Source organism: Dromaius novaehollandiae, chromosome 4, assembly GCF_036370855.1.
Source record: "Dromaius novaehollandiae isolate bDroNov1 chromosome 4, bDroNov1.hap1, whole genome shotgun sequence".
Classification (NCBI taxonomy): Eukaryota; Metazoa; Chordata; class Aves; order Casuariiformes; family Dromaiidae; genus Dromaius; species Dromaius novaehollandiae.
The window spans coordinates 63,991,446-64,014,187 of NC_088101.1; the positions used below are offsets into that span (position 1 = coordinate 63,991,446).

Genomic DNA, 22,742 nt, shown 5'->3' on the forward strand with positions numbered 1-22,742 from the left:
TACAGGATGAGACATTATTGAGTAGATTAATTAAACATTGCGTGAATAGTATTCCTTTTAATCTTTTCTACTGCAGTGTAGTTTTCTCATATATAGTACTGATTTGAAATGTTGCAATTATTTGATCCCTGAAATTTAAAACTGGAGATTAAAAATATAGATCACAATTAAAATTTGTCAGCAAGATACTCAGAGATTCTAAATAGTCTAAATATTATTAAAGTTTAGATTATAAAAATCTGAAATATGATTAAAGTGGTGGTGAGGTTGAAAGAGGAAGAAAATTGCTGCTTTGAATCTAGGAGAATGATTTTAACTAAAATAATAAGGATGCACAGGTGGCCTGAACTTGAAGAAAGAGCTGCATCTACATGCACATTGCTTGAGCATTAGGAAAACTGCACAGATGTGACCAGCTGTGTAATTACAAATTGATATTTGCATGTGTAAATACCAAACAGTCAACTTTCTCCCCAAGCTGTGATTCCCTGGGACTTGCCAGCCACTTTCAATCCTTAAGAGAAATATCAGAGTGTAGCTTTTAGAGAAACTTGTGGTGTGTTGTATCAGGTGGATTGCAATATACTGGTGACTAACCAAAGGCTGTCAATTAGAATATTATTTCAGTAAAAACATAGTTATAAAAGTCCAACCCTGTTACTGTTCTGAATTTTAAAAATTAGGTTAATCTCACTTAGTATTTTTAAGGCAAATTAGATAGTAGATTAAAATACATGCTAATCAGTGATACAAATACACCTGTCTTATTCTCTATCCCTTCAGTTTAAGAGCTCGATATAATCAATAGAATTACAAAGGAAGAATTTGTAAAACTTAGAAGAAAAAATACTCCATTTTCCAAACTTGATTTTAATCTGAAAAAAACCCCATTACCGTGATAGATAATAGTGAAGCAACAAATGGTAGTTTCTGTAAATGGATTAGATGTTCATTGTGGTAACACTAAAATCTGTCATGACATTCACAAGGATAAAAGCATTTGCTGAGAGTATAGAAGTCAGGATTAATTATCAACAACCTGAAAGTGAGATAAAATTTTCTCCATCTGCTTTATAATGGTCCATTACATTATCCTCTGAAGAATTTGGTAACGATTTTTATTGGAGATACAATAATCAATATATCATGGAGTGATTCCTATGATTTTGATGAAGTATAGTGAATAATTCCTAGTTTCCAAAATATATACAAATATAACTCTCTGCTGAGTGAGTATGATATGGGCAAATAATTAGAGTCCTTGGAAGACTATTCAAACCAGCCTGTAATTCTTCATACCTGTATTTTCAGTATCTTTCTTTTCCACAGAAGAAATGTTCACTTTCAGCAAGCAAGGGCATTATTATATTTTGCTGAAGTAGAAAGGTTGCAAAGTAACAAATGAAAGAGCAGACAGATCCCTGTCTGGTTTCGCTGTCACTTGTTAATCTACTGAAAACTTCTGAAAATGTGAGGATGATTATGAAAAGAAACAGTTCAGCAGAAGATACGATGGAAATACTCACACATCTCAACAAGCAAAAAGGGGAAATTGGGCTATTAGTTATCAGTGATTCTGTCCAGTGAATGCTGTATTTTCCCACTTAAAACGAAGTTCTTCTGAAAGATCACTTCTGCCACTCTTCCGCAAATAGCGAGACAGGAGCTGCTGTTTATTAGCTGATCTCGGAAGGGTCTTTTTCCAGCAGCAAAGAAGCTCATAGATCTGGTGTGTTATATTATCAGGGCACTTCAGCCTAACAAGCTGAAGGACACTCCGCTGAACAGGTAAGCGTAAAGCAAGCAGCGGAGTATTATCTTCTGCAAGCTCTTCTGCAAGCCAGTACAGCAAGTTGTCCCATAGGGCCTCTGCTGGACAAAAATTTGTGAAATAAAATCATTATGTTTCTGCTATGTAAATCTTTTGTTTGAAAAACTTTCTAAATTTGGAGACTGAGTGGGTCAACTCTGAAACTAAATGTGTGGTTTGTTTTTGACTGCAGTGGAAGTAGATATGAAACATCATCACTTCTTATTTTTAATGTAATTTTTGATAACTACACTGAGACATGAAGTGGTTTTAGTCAATAGCAGCTTCAGCAATGAGCTATAATTTTTGGAACTGAATGGAGAAAGCTAGCAATAAAATAAAAGGCTCATGCATTTCCTATAATTGATACGTCAGTAGCTTTCCAGTACAAATTGGATCTTATTATGCAGCACCCCACCACGATGTTATCTTACAAGAGCTTTTGTTCCCTAGTAACCAGATCACTTTCTGGCTTTGAATGTCTTTTAATATATTAACTAGTTTTTCTGAATATGGCATTTTAAAATGTCAATTACAACTAAAATAACTCCTGGCATTTTAAAAAAACCTAAATAGCTGTCTAATACAACTGTTATTTATATTAATGTTAATACATTATAGAAGTGTTCTTACCCGACGAATCAGAAGAAATTCTTTTTGTGCTTCGTGGACGTTTGATCAGCTTTTCATGCTACCAAAGACAATGTGTTGAGGGAAGAGAAATGACAGAATGAGGCAGGGATGAGCAGAAGGAGGTGAATAGCAGTAAATCAACTTAAGATGCATGCTACCTACATGGAGGACTTGTGTCATTATTGGAAACTAGGCTGCATCCTCAGCTGGTATAAATCCATATACAGCTATTAAAATAATGAAACTAAGTCTGTTAGGACCAACTGGATGTTCATTGCATCTTATTACAAAGATTATGATTTATGCAATTTTATGAATATTTGTTAAGTAGCATTATGTCATGGCTGCTGTATAGAAATCAGGTGTATAGAAAATTTCTATGGAACCTTTGTACATGAAATAGATTCTGATTTCAAATACTGCATTGAATTTGCCTGCCTGACCCTGTGTACTTAATATAATTGTATGCATACAATATTGTTTCAGGGACGATAGCAATAGCTAACACATATCTATAAACTGTTAGATCTATGAATCATGCTGTTGTAGCTGTAGTTACTCATTTTACATGTCTCAACTTCTAATTTTAGATCACTAAAAATCATAATTCAAAAGACAATTTCATTAGAAAGTGCAGAGTTTTTCCTCTCTCTTCCTCCGGAAAGAAGGAGAAAAAGCTTTACTCTTTTTCTCTATGATTGAGAAAGAGGAATTAAGTCTTGTGGGCCCTACCCGTTTCCTACTCCATGTAGAACAAGAAAGTACTTACCTAAGCACTGGGCGCAAGAAGAGATTAATTCATATCAAGTGAAGTTCAGCTCTTTTTTGGTTCAGAGCTCTAATTGTCCTCTTTCAGTGCCCATGTTAAATGTACTTTGGTCTCACAGTTTCAGTCGTGCTACCTGGCTGTTTATGCACAAGTTCCCCTATGAGACTTGCTCCATATTTATTCGTTGAGTTTCCTATCTCTATTTCCGAATTAATAGTATGAGGTGACTTTTCCTTTTGGGTATACTGAGCCAGAGACCAGGCTGAGCTTATGATAAATACTTTTATAAGTTTAAAAGTGAGTGTTTCACATGCAGTGAGTTACACATCCAGAAGGCCAGTACAATCCTAACCAAGTTCACTACTCACCTGTAAGTTAAACAACTTTTCCTTAGGTCTGTATGCACTCATCTTACCTGGTAGGGGCTTTTGGTGTAGCACTGACCACAGTATGTGCTGCTTGGCAGTGCAAAACCATCCTGCATTGTACAAATCTTGGGCTCTGATTCTGCATCGTCTTGCCTGCTTCCATAGCAGTTCTGTCACTGGACTTGCACAAGTTTGAGCATAGCGTTACATGGTCAGAAAAAAGTCATCTCAAAATAAAGGGAATAACAGGCTTTTCCAGAAGGAGGCATTGCTTTTCTTCCAAGACTCTAGAGCGCTTTCTTTTGCTTTGTTTAATTATGCATTTATATTTAAACTTATTTTCATTCATTAATGAGTATTTAGTACCTCAAAGCTCTGTGTGAGATTTTCAGAGTTACTGTAGATGAACTCAATTACCCATGGATTGACTTTAATCTGAACTACTTTATGCTACTTAGTGTTAAAATAGTTCTAAAAATGGTAAGAATTGAAAATGAGTATTGTCTAGAAATAGTGTAATAATATGTAATGTATTAGATCTAAAACATGAAATCTGCCTTGAAAGATTAAATATCTGTGGTGAAGAGCTAAATTCACCTACACTTCAGCTGCACTGGTATGTGGCTTCACTTCTCTGGTTGACGGTGTAAGTAAAATACTGGAACGGTCAAAGTAGTTTCCTGGTCTAGAAGGCCCTTCTAGGTGAGAACCTGCCTTTCTGAAGCAGAGGATCACATGCTATTTTGCTGTTAGACAGTCATTAGGCATAAAACTTCAGCAGATTAGTAATTTGATAATGTTTGTATGTATTACAGTAATGTCTTTTTGCAAAGCACTCTGATTTCCATCAGTAATACTGAAGTGCTTTCTTAAACAGACTTCTCAGACATGACCAGATTCTACTAGAATATCAAACAGGATAGAAAAAGGAGAAGAAAGGATAGAAAAAGAGGAAATAGAAAAAGGAGAAATAAGCTTTTTAAACTCTTTAGCCCAGTTTTACATCCATACAACTATTTTGAAATTGATAGAAGTCTTCCTGATATGCGCACACATGCTTGACATCAGAATCTGATCCACTGGATTTTCCCTGGGTTCAAAATAACAAGTTTGACCAATCAGTGTTTTTAAATGCTGAGGAAATGAGAGGTTCATCAGTAGGAATTGTTAGTGAGGATCAGCTTACCTCTACGCAGCTGCAGCCTGTTTAAAGTAAAAAGTGATGTGAAAGGTTGCATACAAAGTAAGCAACCACTGTTTGGACCACTGTCAGAAATGTATTTGTAAGACAGCAGATAAACTGGGCACGTGTATAAAAATGGCTCATAACCTGTAGAGTTACTCTCTTATCTTCACAGTTCAAGAGAAATTTAGGTTCAGATTTTACGAAAAAGAGTAAATACGTAGTCAGAATGGTTATGAGTCAGCTGTCGTAAAAAATTCCACTTGTGTTTGTCACAAACAAAACTGGGCACTGTAGATGGTACTAGTTTTCTTATCTATGAAAACAAAAACATCCCCCCCAAAAAACACTTTCATTTTGTTAAGAAAATTTCTATTGCCACTGGCAACACTGAGTTTTTTTGGTTTTGTGTATTAAAACGAATCCATTAACATATTTAAACTGAATTTAAGATATTTATGAAAACAAAAACGTAGTAGAAATGTAAGCAGTCTTTGTTGATCCTGCATATGCTGCTATTAAGGGATTTTATTCTCAAACCTCCAAAGGCAATTACATACTGGGAACAAGGGAGAAGTCATTCAGTAATGCCACAACTTAAAGATTCAATTAATTCATGTGAAGGGAGAAGAGCCTTACTGTGACAACTGGCATCCTATAAGCATCAAACTAAGAGCAGTACTACCAACAACACACCATTATCAATAGGGCAGATGTGAACAGTGAGCATCATGTTTCAATGTGCTTGCGAGATAGGTGGCAGCTTACTTATCAGCAGTATAAAATAGCATCAGCGTATGACTAATTACAGACAATGTCAGTCTCAGCTTATATTATATGAATATTAACAATGGACTTTTGCTTCACTGAAGTGGTAAATAGTAGTTGCATTTGACAAATGGTTGGTGTAGATAGTAGACATAGGACACAGTACTTACGTCAGTTTTACTGTCAGTGACTTCACTGTTAATAGTTTTAGAACAAATAATAGGATATGATAGGTAATTAGAATTTCCTTGTCATTGCCTTAGCATTGAATTGCATCTGGATCATTACTTTTACTGCACGGCTCTGTCTCTGTTCCAGTCAATTCCTTTTCCAACTCAAATACAGTTTTAGCTTCCACAATAATCTGTGGAAGTGACTTCATCTTTTGATTATTTTTTTGTATGTAAAAAGTACATCCTTTTATATTATTGTATACACTTGCCACCTGCTAATATCATAATATTGTGTATTCTTTTATCATGTGAAGGGGATAAAAATCATTCCTTATTCACTCTCTCCATATCAATTATAAGTGTATTTAATATTTACACTTCTATCAAAACCATCTGAAGAGTTGTCATCAATTTATTGTCTCTCTACATGGACTCATTCCTTGCTTCTGAGCACCTTCTTTCTTTTTTGTTCTATTGAATCTTCCTAAGTTCTGTGATGAGAACTGCAGAGTGCAGTTGACACGGAGGCTTCATAGACGTATGGCATAATCACATTTTCTTTTTTGTTCTCTAATAATTTTTGAGCGTTCTGTTCACCTTTTTGATTGCTACTGAATGCTTACTGGAAGTTTTCAAAGGACATAATGACCAAAGATTTCTCTTCTGACTGGTAATAGACAAACCAGAGTTTAATAGTGCAGGTATGGTCCTACATCCCCAAAAAACACGTATTGACATCTAAATTAACTATTTTATTTTCTAGCCACTCAGTATTATAATTTTCTTACGTGATTCTTAGCAGACAACTTCAGCACTCTGAATAATTTTGTAGTATCAGCAAAATTTTCACTCAATTATTCAAAAGGCTCTGATGAATATGTTACCATGGATCTGTGTGGGACTCCACTACTAACCTAATCTGCCAGTGAGGAAAAACAACCACTTCTTCCTAATCTTTTTTTCCCCTGTTTTTTAATGATCAAATAAGCCAAAAAAGAATGTTTCTACTTATATTATTTCCTCTTATTAAAATTTCTGTTAATTTGATCAATATGGAATTCAAGGTTTGCTTGGCTGGAGGAAGAAATTAAGAGCAAAACAGTTAACTATTGTAACTTTGTGTTAATGAATGTTAGATACCACTAGATGGTTGGATTCCACTGTATGTGAAATTCTCATTTGCCTCACATATGTATATATCAATAATAAGGTATGTTGTATATAGTTTATTGATTATTCATTAAAGTCTAATCATCAGCTTCATTTTTTTAATAAATCTTCAAAAAGACAATAACTGAACTAGCTGAATTATTTAAAGAATATTTATCTGTTTACAGAACTGACTCACGGCATAATCTATTTTAAATTATACTGGATAGATGGGAGATAGATCAAAAAATAGTAGTATACAATTTTGTGTGCTAAAATGTTTTTCAGCATAAGGAAAGATATTTTGCTGCTATTCTTTATTCTACAGTGAGGTATTTCATACTGTGTAAAATAGAAAATACAAATCACATAATAAACTGCGAATGTTTTCAAGCATTTTGACCTTGTTTTTTGATTTAATATTTGCCTTTAATGGAGATTCTTTGAAATAAATCTCTTAAATATTCCAGCAGCCAAAGAAAAAGTATTTGCAAGGTGCTGTAACATTGATTGACTGGGGTGATGTAATACCTCTGTTTGCTCTATTAGTTTGTTCAAGGAGTATATTTTCATAGTAAAAAGGCTGATCTTTTTGAAGGGAATATTGAAAGCTGTATTTACTATTACAGTTGAACACTGGGAAAAGTGTATACTCAAGCTCTATGCAAGAATTATAATCCTTGTATTTCATCCGTGGGTACAAATAAATGAAGCAGGATACATTTGGTCATTTTCACTCTAACTCATGGAATAAATATATATTTTCCCAGTCTGGAGTTTTTAAAGCCAAAGTATTACACAGTGAATAATGTTAAAAGATGGGTATCATACTAGCACGGTTGGTCAGCTGAAAGTCCTATATCAGGATTCTCCCATCCCTTCTGTCCATCTGCAGATCTACAGCACTCTACTTCATGTAATTCCAGGTAGTGCATTAAGTGAACACAGATGCCAAAGGCTGAGGAGACAAAACGGGCTTTTCCTCGCTTCACCGCATGTGCTATTTAACTCTGCTGCTCAGAAGGAAGAATGATCCCTTTCCACATAGCAAAGTGGCTGCTGCTCAGAGTGCCCAGAACTCCAGGCAGGGTTGAGACATCTGGGTCCTGGGCTGGATCCCTTCCCCACAGGTCTCCCCAACATATCTGGGGCACCCAAGAATAAAGAGAAGAGAGGGAAAAGCGTATTGGCAGTGTCCCTACAGATGCAAAGGGAGGTGAGTGACAGCTATTTACAGCCCTCCCACTTCTTCCTGCTGGTCAGGACAGTTTGTACTGGGTTTCACTCTGAAGCATGCCAGGTTTGGGTCTCAGAATAACTACTGGAGATTTGATGTTCTTCACAGGATAGTGCTCAAATCACCCTCCCTCTTACTTGGTTTTCTGCTTCCCAGGGTTTGTCGTGGAGACCAGTGCCCCTCGTGATGGTTCCTACTGTAAGTCTCTCTGAGCAGACTGCCTTTGTGTGTCGAGCGTGGATCCTCTGTGCTTAACCGGTTCAGCTGGAAGTGGAGCCACTCCTCACAAATACATTTAGAGAAAATAGCCCCAAAGGTTATCACTGTTCCTGTGGTTTGATTTCTTTTCTATTAATAGTTAAAACTTACTAGCAATGATCATGTTACACTGTTCCTCCACTTCCTTCCATTTATGTAAATTGGCTGCCTGGTTATGACTGTGTACCCACATATGCTATATATTCTTATACACATGTACAGTCTGACCAGACTTCAAGTTCTCAGCCAAACTGGGAAAGAGTAAAGCTGGCCTTAAATTTGGTTGGAGAAAAGGAAGTAGTCAGAAATAATTGTTTTTAAAAGTCCTAATAGAATATTTAAGGACGAGTATGTTTAGCAGTAGACTACAAATGTTAAAACAAGTCTAAAACACCTGATAATTACCTATGTGGTTTAATAAAATTGCAGTTCCGTGCTGTAAATATTATTATTACTATGCAGTGAGTTGAAACAAAGAGGAAAAATGGGACAGAAGAGAGGCAGGTGGATGGAAGGAAACTGACTGATGGCCAGGCTGGATGCCATAGATATTTTTTTTAATGTCTGACTGGATGTTAGTGCTAGAGTCAGCGTTTCTGTCTTTGTGAACACGGCACATGGAACACTAGCCCTGTAGAAAAGCAAACATGGTGAAAACACGTGATTTCCCAAATGAAACTTAGGGGCTTTTTTGGAATTTGTCACTAAAGAAGATCTCCTGTAAAATCTTCTGCACATAGTTGTTTTTAATTTTTACTTGGGAAAATGGAGATAGGAGAGAAATCAATAGGTATAGTTATGAAAAACAAGATAGATTTGCAGGTGACAGTTTAAATAAAGGTCAATTAAGAAAAGAAAGGAATCTTACTGCCTCTCACCAGAGATTTAGACTAAGTGTTACTTCACATACTTTGAGACTAAAATTTATGCAGATTTTATATCAGTAGTCTAGTGGCAGCAATTTGTGGCATAGAATATTGATATATAAGCTGTTGGAAAAATTAGAATGAAATTTCCCTCAAGGAATATTAAAGATTCTATTACGTAGGAATAGCTTTCACCAGAGATGGAGTCAATTGCTCACGTGGCTGTATTGCAGAGGCTTCTCAGCCGGAAGAGGAGATGAAAAGTCATTGTTTAAATGGTGATACAGTGGTCAATATAGGAGAAAGGTAGATTACACAAACCATTTAATGATCCTACAATTTGTGGTTCTGTACTCCCAACATGAGGATACAAGAAGTATCTACTGAAACTTAAGTACTGATCTCTTGAGGCTGTCCCATTGTAGGGGAGCAAATGGCTGAAGCCCTTCTGCTTGCTAAGTGCATCTGCTTTGTCCACGCGGGTGCTTGGATGCGGGTCCCCTCCACCCACCGAGAGAAATTTTAAGGGTGTTTGTACATTGCTGATAGGTCAGGACTGCTCAATCACACACACCTGTGTGTATCTGGCAAGCAAAAAACACACTGAGGTCCTTTTGCTTAATGCGTACACGGTAAGAGAAAAAGTGAAAGATTTCTAACATTATCAAGTGAGAAACCCACCTTTGGTAATGTTAGTGCTAATTTGCACAGTGGAGTCTGGTGTTGATAGTCATCATATGGCAGGGGCTGTTCCCACTCCTTGGCTATCATCTCTCTGGTAATTTTATAAAACACTGCTGTTCCTTTGTAATGAGGTGAGCTGTAATTACCAAACTCATCCACTTCTTTGATTTGGAGCTCCAGCCTGGGCTTTCTTTGTGAATGAAAAATAAGCCTGTAGGCTTTTCCAAAATCTTTTCCGTTCTCTGCAGTTCACACAAAAAGAAGCATTTCTTACACTGTGTTTGTGTGTATGCCCTCTAAAATAGAGGTGAGTAGACTAAGTAGAGGTGAGTCAAATAGAACTAATCACATAATAGGCTGTTGTTCTTTGTGGTTGTTAGTACTTTAATTTTTAATGCTCACAGGTTCTTGCCAGGCTACTTAGTAGCTGAAATGTTGCCGCAGTTAGCTGTCTTAACTCATAAGTTAGGGGTTAAACATAGGGAATAAGTAGTGAAGGCTGTGCTGCCAGTTGAAAAGTAAACAACATGAAAGGTGATAAAATTAATAAAATACATACAACAGATGGAAAAAGAAATAAAGCTATGCTGAAATTAGAAGTATATGCTTTCTGGTTATTCAGGGCAAATATCTGTCTCTAAAAAGATGCGTATGCTTTTTGTTACGTGTTACTGAAGTAGCACCCACTCGCATAAAGAAATTCTCAGCAACAGTGACAAGAACAGGGACAGAGGGGTATGTGTGTTTTTAGGATTTGTAGTTCTAAATGATACATCTGTAATATCCCTTGCATGGATAAGCACTGTTCCTTGAAAGCCGGAGACTTCTTTTTGCAGACTAATGCTTTCTTTAGTCTAAGTGGAGTTCCCAATGTAAGAGTTTATGTAAGGTGTACAAAATCTTCAGGGGTCCAAATACTGGTATTGGTAGGTGATTTCCAAAGCTGACATAATTTTGGGTGGACATTTTCTTGAGGATTATTACCTCTTCTCCAACTAAGCAAAAACTGAATGGTGATGGTGAATGGAATTTTTGTGACTGCTAAAGGAAAGTATAATGGTTCTCTTTTATCGCCTGAATTTATAGTACAACTCACAAAAGCACTATTTTGCCCTGGCTTTCAGTGTTAAACCTTATTTGCGCTAACTGAATTTACACAGATAAAAGAGCGGAAAGGTTTTTTTTTTTGTTTGAAATCTGTCTAGTCCCTGTCAAATGCTCTTTGAATTAAAAAGCTATTGGTGGGATCCTGGCCTTTTGAAATAAAAAAACCCCACCAGTTGGTTTTGAGGGGTCAGGTTTCACAGAGTCATAGGATTGCTCAGGGTGGAAGGGACCTCTGAAGAACATCTAGTCCAACCCTTGTGCTCAAAGCTTGGTCAGCTAGAGCAGTTTGCTCAGGATTTTTTTAATCTAATACATTTTATTTTACAGTTGAAGTAGAGCAGTTTCCTGTGTGGTTCCAAGTGCCTGTTGTTTACAGGAAATAAAACAGTGAAATAACTGAATGTTCTGTAAGTAATCACAATCTGTTGATGCTCACATAAATTATTTCTGAACAGCTTGGGTAATTGATAATGTTCATTTAGAAGCATGAAATAATTAACTTACCTGAAGCAAATATATTGCCACTAAATCTGAAATGAATCTGCTCTCCTTCTTTTAATGGAAACTGCTTTGTTGGTTCTGGGGGACCAAAGTAGCCCTCCTCATGGAGATTTTGAAGTTCCCAGGTCAATTCTTTTGATACAGATAGCACAACTACTATTTTATATGGGTCTTCTCTTTTTCGGTACAGTACCACATTAGCCATTGTGCTACAGATGGCTTCTTCCAGAGCCTGAACAAAGAGGAGAAGATACGCGTTTTCCAAGTGGAAGGCAAGGCGAATGACAACAAAGCTGTATTAAAAAAGACAAGAAAATAAGTATCTGTATGTTAAATCATTTTATCAACTGTTAACAATTTATCATGCAAAATAATAGAGGGCTCAGCCTTGAAAAAACATTTTGCTACCTCCTTTTCATTTTTGTTCCCTCACCTTATTTCCATCACATGAAAGGTCGTAATTTGCCTGCTTCTGTACTGTAGAATATGTTGACTGTTTCTATACATATGAATTCAAATATATATGAATTTTAAATGAAAGAGAATATGTATTAAAGGAAATTTCAAAACAAAATTACAGTCATGTAATTAGAAAGTTAAATCACACTGTCAAGATGAATATCTGTATTTATAGTCTCAATTGCTGGATACATTTCATTGTCTATGATCTAGAGATAAAATATTATTTATCCAGATTTGTATTTTGTGTAATTATGAGTAACTAATATAAATGATCTGATATTTCAAACTGGAAGAAAGAGATACTAGTAAGTTAATAATGCTCAGTGAATGATTTCTTAGCTCTACTAACTCCCATTGATCAGTACATTTGGAATTAAATATTTTAGCAATATAATTTTATAAATTATTCATACATTACCTTTCTAAATGCTCATTTAGTTCAAATGATACAAGTCCATTCCATGCATTCTGGATAATAACATCATCAAACACAATCCACTCCTCTTCTTTTTTTCTGTGACCTAATAATTTCAAAATTTCACTGAGATTCTCTCCATTCTTTCTCATAGAAGCAGTCACAGCCCTGGAAAGCCAAGCAATTATATAGAAAATTAAAAGTGATCCTGCAGGAAGAGTAAGACTTGTATTTCTAAATCTGCCTTCCCTTCTGTTTTCCACTGATAACCATGTGTTTTCTCCACCTTGCTGAAAATCTACATCTGGAATTACACTTGAGTATGTAAGTGATAAAAATTGTTTGCAGATTTTTTTGAATTCTTCCATAAGAAAAAAAACGTTCCTATCCAAATGAATGTATTCTAATCTATTGTTTAATATTGTGAAGACTAATCGTTATGGTTTCTTTTTGAGACATTCATCAAGCTTTATAGATTTCATAGAAGTAGATACCTGAAATGGGAGAAAACTTTTCTTCCTGAGGCATATATTACAACACAAAGGAGATTAGAAAATAAGACATGGTTGCTATCCATTACTCTTTCAACAGAGGAAATAAAAGCAGCTTCTCTTGAAATCAGATGATTATTTAGATATCATATTCAGAATCAGGAAACCATGACATGACATGCTCTGGCTAGCTTACCCTAGTGAATGAAACTTCAAGATTTTTCTTCTTTCAGAAGCATACAGATGTCCTCCTACACACACTTTGCCTCCTCTTCTTGTTTAAACTTTAGATTTGAATAACCCATTCTTCTGAAATCCATGGCTTATGTATACTCCAGAAAAGCAAACACCTGAGACACGAATGCCTAAGCATTTTTCAAGCATATCGTCTCAGTATTTGCAAATATGGGAAAATGTTGGCGTCTTTTCTCTATAGGATTTGTATCAAAACAAGCAATCAAGCCACAGTCTTTTTGTGGCTGTGCTTTGACTGAGAACCTAAAATGCCTTTTAGACTGGTATTAGGTGCTGATAGGTGCCATGAGAGTACTGCCACACAGTGAAATGCTTCTGGTACAGCAAATGAAATTTGAATCTCCCATACACAGACGTGGCAACCTTCCCAAATCTGAAGTTTGTGATAAAGATGGATGTCTAGTTTAAGAGAACAGAGTGAGTGTGAGCTCTTTAAAATATGATATAAGAAGTTTTTCAGAAACAGAAGGCCTGAACATTGTCTCCCTTCTCCATCTGTACCTTGCTTATATTGGAGATAATTATAATCTTGGCATTTAGCTGAATTTTGAAAAAGAGAGTGTTATAATAGGAATAAGCTAACTCTTTAACGATTTAAAGTAGAAGTACTTAAAAGCTGACTCTTGTCCCAAACTGGTCCCAAGAAATCCTATGCCTTTCTAAACCTGCAGTTGCTCATGGTAGCAGAATTGGAAGGACAACAATGAAGTGGTTGCTTTAGACTGATTTTTTTCCTGCACGAGACAGGAACAATATAGTCTATTTTGCTGACTGTCAAAAATAGATGAGGTCAGCCTGGGCCTTTTTTCCACTGAAAAAATTTACCTATATTCTGGGTGTGTTTGATCAGTTTTATTAAACTGCCAGGTAACAACTGAATTTTAGAGTTTTTTAGGTATCCTCATTTTCGAGTGCTTAGCTTAAGACATGCCGGAAGGTCTACTTTTTAGAAATTTTGTAGCATGTGCTTTGAAAACATTTGTCCCTTTATCAAATGCCTAAGGTTGTATACCACAAAACTGACATACCCTTAATCATTGTGTTTCAGAAATTTTCACTCACGTAGCCAATGGAATGTGGAGAAATAGAGATCAGAAAATTTAAAGACCGAGGTAGCCAAACCACCCATTGGAAAAATACTAGTCAAGGCTGCTATGACGTATAACTATTATCTGTTTTCTGTGTTTATATAATATATTATAAATTCTAACTTTAAAAACCACAAAGAAGAGCTAGTTTGTTATCTTCAGAACCTTTCATCAATGAGAGATCATACCTACACATAACTGCAGTTCTGCCTTAAGAATCTTAATTTTGCCATGGTAGCTTGTATTGTTTTTGATTACTCGTGGAATAAAATACTATTCCATTTAAATAAGGGTGGCAAAGATTGGTTTTAAGTATGTGAAAACAGCTGGACATTCCTTTCCTATAAAAAAAGGAGAGTATTTTTCATCCTGAATCCTGTGAGAAATATGGTGGTCAGCATTTTCAGTGATTATAAATCAGCATGCTATATAGACTTTTCTGGTGAAGCTAGCATGAGAATTGTGGGGATCTGCTCGAGTGTTTCTAATGCTCCTAACTATAGCAGACCACATTAAGGAAATAGTACATTTTTAATACAAAAACGGTTAATCAGCAACTGTTAAAATTAATTCATTTTGATGTTTCGATCATGATGAATTTGTAGACTTTAAGTTGTTCTTACCGAGGATGATACGTTGTAGTAACCCTCTTAGCTGGAGCACTAACGGCTCTTACATTTTCTGTCTCATCTCTTTGTCTTTTTTTTTCTGGGTTTGGAGGACAGGGCAGAGTAACAGTGACTGACTTGTTAAATGGTTGGGCTGAAGGATGCTGGACATAAACCAGTGCACTAGTGGACACCACTGAATGGTATATATCATGTTTTGCTTTCAGTGTGGAAACCAGCGATGGTTCAATTGGCTGAACCTAGGTATAGAACACAATTATACAATTAGTCTACAAATGAATAAAACTTCTTTTAAATGCCCGTTTTTTTACAAATTGATTTTACTTTTGAAATGGGATTAGACTATCACAGAAACTTTAGGTTTCTCTTTGTAACCCAGGAACATCCCTAGCAACATACCAGCACAAACAAGTGCTTCAAAGCATTTTGATTGTTTTTTTCCTGCTTCATCCTCCCTCAGAGCTTGATGATTTTTTAAAGATTTTTCCAGTCTATATTTTTTTGACTCTTACTTTTAGCTCCTCTGAAATGTATACCAGTACCTCAGAATCAACATTTTTATGGAGGAAGGGAGAGAGACAGTATAACTGGAGCATATTTTGAGATTATTTGCACTTAAGACTAATGAGTGACAAAAGCCTTCATTGTGCTGTCAGCTAAGAATGGAGAAGGTCAGGTGAGAAAATTTGTTCCAGTAACTTAAACACTGGGCCCAGCATTGACATTGGAGCTGATGCTTATGTCATTGTTGAATACAGTTTAATTTTCTGAAGTACATCAAAGAAGGGTAGGCAGTTCTTCCCTGTAGCTGGAGGTACGTTGACTACTGAGGATATCATGATTTTAACAAAGCTGGCAGGAAACCATTTGTTGTGAATACAGGATGTGGAGTTGCATGGGCTTCATAGTCATTGAATAATGAAACAGGTTGGCATTTAACGCGTTGACACATTGTTGTCATCTTTTCTTTAGAAATAATCAGATAACACAGTGTTATGGAACAAATGTTGTGTATTTCAAGCTTACCTTTAGATGCATGACTGCTGGAGAACTGAATGTTTCAGGAGGGTAATAGAAAGAGATTCTAGAATCCATGCTCAGCTTTCGGGAGAGCCCAGCCTTCGGAACAGTAAATATTTCTTTCTTTAAGCATGACAACACGGAAAAAATACCCAGCTGATAAATTTTCACTTCTGCAAAGGTTTCCTGTGTAAACAGAATGTGTACTCTAGTACATTGGAGGGAAAGGAAGCTGTATTCAGTAGTGGATTAGCATTTTGAGAGTGGGACATTAATTATGGTGCAGGTTATGAAATGAAAATAAGTTAAATATTATTGCCACTTGGATGCCCAGTTATCTGGTATGACTCTAGTCACCGTGTAATGTTATTAATATTCCAGTGTACAATGAAATGAGTTGATGGTGGATGATGAATCTGGCCCAATATGATTACTTCTGCAGTTAACAAACAAACAAACAAACCAAAATAAAACCCCACAAAGTTACTATCCTGTGTTTCTTTGAGATGGAATTTGGACTCATACACACAGAATTATGCTACTTCTCTGTATCTCAATGCAAAATAATTCGCCTTAAGTTTTTCCTGTGTTTACCAAAGAATGTAATGTATTACACATATTTACAAAAGTCATGAACTCCTACTCAGTCATCAGTATTGTGGGGTCAAGGATTTCCCTTACCACTATTAATGAAAAACAGACCTTGTCAAATACTAGGTTTCAGATAGAGTTAATTCTTGAGGAAGTAGGAGGAGGAAGTTCATCTTAACCCCATATAATGTGTAAAATGGCCTACTAATGATCACTTTATTGTATAATTCCACACAGGCTTAACTGGTGAACCAGAATGATATTTTCATAATGTTCAGTTAAGAGACCACTAACCTTATGGTTTCCTTGGTATCCCTCCAAAGAAATGGGAGTCAAGTAAGTTGTTTGGAAGTTCACATCAGTCACCTTCACCATAATGTCCCTATAATTTCCTCTGAAGCATGAAGCAAATGGGATTGCAATGTTGATAGGGAAAGGGATTGTTTTCTCACAATCAGAGCATTCAATACTGATGACATTGCTGACCAGCTCCTCAGAATCATCCACCACCAAGGAACTAGTGTCGTTGACTATCTTACACATCAGATTCTCTAGAGCAATTGCAGGAGCTTTAATATAACAAGCTACTTCATGTTCATTCTTATCACTCCCTTCCACTAGAAATCTGGAGAAAAAGAACATAAAATATTATTCTTTGCATTGTGGGGTAGTGGCAGTGGTTTATCTTGTATTTTTAATTAAATACTTTGCTATATTGACACGATTTCTTTATAGCATAGGCAGATCAGTGATAGTAACATGTTTATGAATAAATGGGTAAGTCATGAAAACTCTGTTGAGCTGCTTTCAGAACAGTTGGCAAATTATTAGAAAATTGCCTAATTGGGGTTCTTTTCTATTGATCTCCAACAGTTTTGGAATTATTGTCTTTACTGGCTGTGCCTCAGCCTCTTCATGGCATAAAAATTCTATGCAATCAAATAGAAAGTTACAGTTTACTTGGGACCAAATGGAAGACTTTGAGTATGCATGCTTAAATTGTGAACTGCTATTTTGTGCTTGAGCAGCAGCTGCTCAATACATGCATATTGAGTTTATGAGCCCACAGACATTTATGTGTATGCTAATAGGCTATTTCTATTTACATATGTTCCTACAGAGAAGATTATGTGCTTACATTTTGTTCATCCAGTGCCTGGAGTTTTGCACGTATTCTGAATCATTCTTAGATGGATTCACAGTAGTTAGATCACATATTTGTGCTGAAGATGTGAAGGTAATTGGGCTATTCCTACAAATCTCATAATTTGTTCCCATTTTACTGTCTTCCATTTTCTCTGTCAGTCTATGTTCTTCATTTTGCACTCTTTTTGAAGGTTCTTTGACTACTGCCATTTTTTCCTGTTCAGAAAGATTCATGGCAGTGCTATAGGTATCTTTTAATGTCTCAGAAAGAATGCCTTCTCCATTGCCCCTAAGAACATCTTGAAAAAACAGTTCTGGAGACTTTTTAGTAAAAGAGCCACCTCCATGAGCTTTATCTTTTCCATTACAATCTTTTTTCTCTGTCATAGGGTTCATCAGCAGTCTGTCGTCTTCCTTTTTCACTGGTGATTCTTTACTAATGTCCTGTTCTTGAGCAGATACATTTTCAGTTAATGATGCAACTGTTTCTTTTTCCACAACTTTAGTTTCACTTGGCTGGATTTGATTAACATTCTGACTTCTCAGGGAAGGAGTTATTTGAGATAGCTGACTGAGGCTAGAAGATGCTTGCACAGACTCTGGTCCTTCTATTTCAGAAAAATACACATCTGTTTCTCTGGAAGCATTTTGAGCTGTCTGGGTCTGAGATTTATCATCGCGTTTGCAGCTAGCAGCATAAAGTTTATTTTCTGTCTCTTGAAGGTATGAGACTGTATTTATCAAGTAATCCTTCACTTTCAGCAGACAATATATAATTCCATTGCACTCTGAGGAAAAAAAGTATGTAACCAATTGAATTTTGCTATGAAAGCTAACAAAAATGTGAAAACTTTTGTACACATGCAAAGAGAATTCCACCTAACTCCCTAGTGCCATGCAATGCATCTGAAGCATAATGTATTTGTAGGCTTCCATTTAATATTTGTACATTTATTTTTATTCAGTCTGAGGAAATTTCTGAGCAACCACATCCTGACAAGTGCAACTTGGCTATTGTGGCAGCCCTAATCGTTCTAGTGATTCCAAGCCCATTCTAATGATCATACACTAGATAAATTCTTAATGACAATCAATCTAAAATAGGGAATTAGTAAATAATAGTCTAGTCAACTTGGGAACAGCTTGAAAACTAAACCTTAATTACCTATATTTCCTAAAACTTAATTCTGCAAGTTTTTTAAATGTGGTTCTCTGGCAAAGCTGTTATATGTAGGCTCAATATTGAATGTGCTTAGCAGCTTTGAATTTTTGCTATGGAGATCAAAAGGTAATGCAAAAACATCAGTACATATACAAAACTGTAGTTCAACAGTTTGCAGCATCCAGTTACAGGAATGATGGAGCTTATAACTTGCTTGTAACTAAAAACACAGGATGAAGAAGCATGCATAAAAAGCACAGATTCATTGCCATTCATATACTATTTTTTCTTTAATATAAGTATTTGTTTTATGATCCCTTATTTGTTTTATCTTGCACCTTCTCTTAGAAATCTTTCCAGAAATATTCTCTCCAGGGATTTCATATGTATTACTTTCAGCTCTCTCCTCACTATATGCTGTCAATCTCTTTATAACTGGAACTGTGTGTTCATCAGTTAGATGTATTACAGATCTTTGGGAGAATTTCTTGCTTATTTCTGGTTGCTGCATGAAATCCTGGCAGACTTTGCTTTGCAGGTTAAATCCTGTGAAAGTCAATACAAATAACAAAATTGTACAGAGGAAACACAGTATGGTGTACTGTCCACTTATAACAGAAAGAGGTAGAGAAGGGAAGGACAATAAACAGGGTTGATTAAAGTCTTAAAGGAAACCACTGACTTACATTCACTTTATTCTATAAAGTCATATGAGGGAAATGAATATCTCAATGACTGGAAAATAATTGTGTAAGAATATTGTTGGTATGATGTTACATGGTTTAGATGGACCTTTCACTTTCACCTCTATTTGCAGCTGCTTAATTTAACCTCCAAAGAGCACATTTCGGGATAAAGTTTTCTTATTGTTGAATTCAGTCAAGAAATTATTCATTTGTAATCTTTTTTTAGTTCCCAAACCACTTGTTATTGTATTTTGACTATATTTGAAAAGAAAAATTTTTAATATATTTTTTCACTGGTTGGGCAAGGAAAAAAAAGAGTTTCCAGGGCAGTTTTACCACAGTGAAGAACTTCCAACTGGTTTAACAAGGCTGAGAACTAAAACAAAAAGACTGGAAATGGCATAGCCTGTACAGCTTGGCTTGCATAAGAAGTTGCAAGAGAACATTTCCCAGTCTCACTAATGCAAAGCTTCCTTGGCCTCATTAGAATTACAGTGAATGTGCATCAGTGCAAAATGCCAGAATTACTTTGTTTCGTACCTGAACTTTGAGTTCTCTAAAAAGAAGAAAATTTTCCTGCAGCTCTTTAAAGGTTCCTAAATTCAAATTTGTAGATAACATTCTAGAGTCATTCTGAATAATGGAATTTGCCTAAACTGTGAACTTTCCCAGTACTGCAGTGCTTAAAGCCAAACAAAGACTCTGCCTTGTAACTTTAGACTACTTTGAAGTGTTGCATGAAGACACATTTTCCATTCTGTCACAATGTTAACCTTGAAATAAATGTCCCTTTGTGCTTAAAAACAAAACAACACAGAAAGGCCCTTTCTTAACACTTCACTTTCCATGCTTTTCTGATGTGTGGTAACACAGTTTTGGGAATACAGTGGCAGTCCATATGCAAGTGTCTTCAAACTGTTTTGCTAACTGACTGGTTTATGGAAGAGAGAGGGACTGAGGAAAAGTAGCTTTTTGGAAAGAGAATGATAGTGAATTCTGAAAAACCTGAAAAGAGATCGTACAGAGCATGCAGCCAACAGACCAAAGTTAGCTTTATCTTGAAGTCTGCAAACAGGTCCTTTCTCACAAATACAGTGGATAACTTACAAACTAGTAGAACAAAGGCTTCTGAGTGTGGGCCTAACTAAAGATTTTTGTCTGGAATCTCTCTTGGTCTAGGCATCATGCTGTTAGACATGCAATGCAAATAATGCAAAAATGCTATTTTTCTTTCCTAGTTTGCTGAATGTTTAAGATAGTGTTTCTGAGGAAACAGATTTGATTCATTCTTTGAAAAATGAACCTATATTTTTTCAGGAATAAAACTGGATATAGTCCTCACAATAAATAACACAGTGAAACATTTTAAAATGTAAATGCAACAATTAAATTTCATGTGTTTACCTGTACACTAGGATGGCTGAATTCTACAGTAATTGTATTTTGGACATGTATATATATTTGGATGGTTGAGTAGGGCTGAAGTAGACAGGGTCTGTTGGCAGCTTGAAGTGAAGCTAGAGGCAGCTGGCCTCTTCCTACTTTTGTAGTTAGTTTTTTAACTGTCTAAACTACTTTAGTTTCTTCGCTATCTGAACTATTTTAGATTCCTATAAATTACAATATGCATAACAAAACTTTGAAAGCAGTTTAATTCATTATGTGAGAAGAATGGTATATATATGTACACACACACACACACACTCATATATAAAAGATAGACTCAAAAACACAGTGATACAATTGTTGAAATATATTCTGATGAATTACCAAACACTGAAATACTACCAAAAGAAAAGTAAGGTTCTATAGCATCATCAGAAGGCAGAACTTAGCATCCAATATATCCACCACATTTTCTTTACAGTTAAGTCCCTCCATACTTACTTTGACTTGAAGTCAGTTCCTTGTGTTCGTCTTGGAGAGCGCTCAGTAAGTGGCAAATGTCTTGAAGACTTTCTGCAATGTTCTCTAGTTGCTGGCTGAGAGATCTGCTCAGCTCTTCTGTTACAGAGAGCAGTCTAAGCACATACTCCTGCATGCCTTCATTATCCAGGTCACTCTTCAGAAGCATGTCTCTCACTAGCAAGTTCATATTCCCAGTCTTTTCCAGGAGCTGGCCTGATTTGCCTGCAGCAGGTGTGATCTTACATTCAGCCACTTCCATTTTATTTTTAAAATATACTACTAGAATTTTTCTTCTGCTCAAAACACTTCCACAAGATGTTTTCCTTGGTTCAGGCTATACTGTTTATTATCTGTGGCTTAAATGGGGTTTAAAAAAATATCGTATTCCACACACACTGAAAAATCAAACTCTCGCTCAGAAACTCGGAGTTGATGTTGACTATTAAAAAGTTACTAGGTGACAAAAAGGAGTGGTTGTCCTGTAACTAAAGAGGAGGACTGCCAAGAGATGCCAATGTACACCATACATATTTAAGAACATAAATGGGGAGGTTATGTAACTTAATTATGTAATGGTGACTTAACTTTCAGGAGTTCTGAGCAATTCATTACTTCAGAAGTGGCTGTAAATGATCAGTATCTATGAAATCAAGCCTAAACATGAATTCATAATTACATAGTAACTAACAATGAGGAAGTATGTCAATTGCTGTTTTTCATCACAAGATAACATTAAATGTTGTAGGGTCCCTTGACATGATTTTCTAACAACTTTATTTCCTTTGTTGTTTAGAAGCCTCAGGTAGGTAGGACAGGCACAAGCTGCCCCACACACCACATGATGTGTTTGAATTCAGGGTATTTCAGTGATACAAGAATCTACAAATCTGAAGATATATTTTGTGACTAACAAAAATAAGTTTTATTAGCAATAAATGTACCTGCAGTATTTTCTTAGGCATGTTTATATAATAAGGAAATAAACGTAAAGAACAGTAAAGGTAAAGAACAGTAACTGCCAAATTTCAAACAACTCGACTGAAATTTCATATAACATTTTGGAAATTGAGAAGCAAACTTATGAGAAAAGCAAGAGTTTGCTTAATTTACACTGCAGCATCAAGAATTGACTGTATGTTGTTCATAGGAATGAACAACACCAAAATGGCAATGAAAAGCAGTGGAGGAAGAGCACTGAAATTTTCTTACAGGTAATGGTTAGCATGTAGCTGTGCTGTGGAAGGACAAGCCCAAAATCCTTATTAGCAGGCTTCGGTATGGGGCTAAATCTGAAGTATAACATATACCAAAAATATTTTATAGTTTAAGAAATGTACTATACAAAAGTCTGTACAGCAGCTTTCCTACTAAACATTCCTTTTT

The 22,742-nt window shown here is 35.8% G+C and overlaps 1 protein-coding gene across 1 annotated transcript; it reads right to left on the bottom strand.

Moving 5' to 3' along the window:
• Window positions 1-1,526: 1,526 nt before the first annotated feature.
• DTHD1 (death domain containing 1) lies at window positions 1,527-21,618 on the bottom strand. Its single transcript, XM_064511752.1, has 11 exons — window positions 21,339-21,618; window positions 19,104-19,311; window positions 17,596-18,435; window positions 16,752-17,082; window positions 15,873-16,052; window positions 14,841-15,085; window positions 12,387-12,551; window positions 11,510-11,799; window positions 9,896-10,140; window positions 2,444-2,501; window positions 1,527-1,869 (listed from the first exon to the last, which is right to left on the bottom strand). The coding sequence occupies exons 1-11, from the start codon at window positions 21,616-21,618 to the stop codon at window positions 1,568-1,570; spliced, it is 3,144 nt and encodes a 1,047-aa protein (XP_064367822.1). The 3' UTR covers window positions 1,527-1,567.
• Between the last annotated feature and the right edge of the window lie 1,124 nt (window positions 21,619-22,742).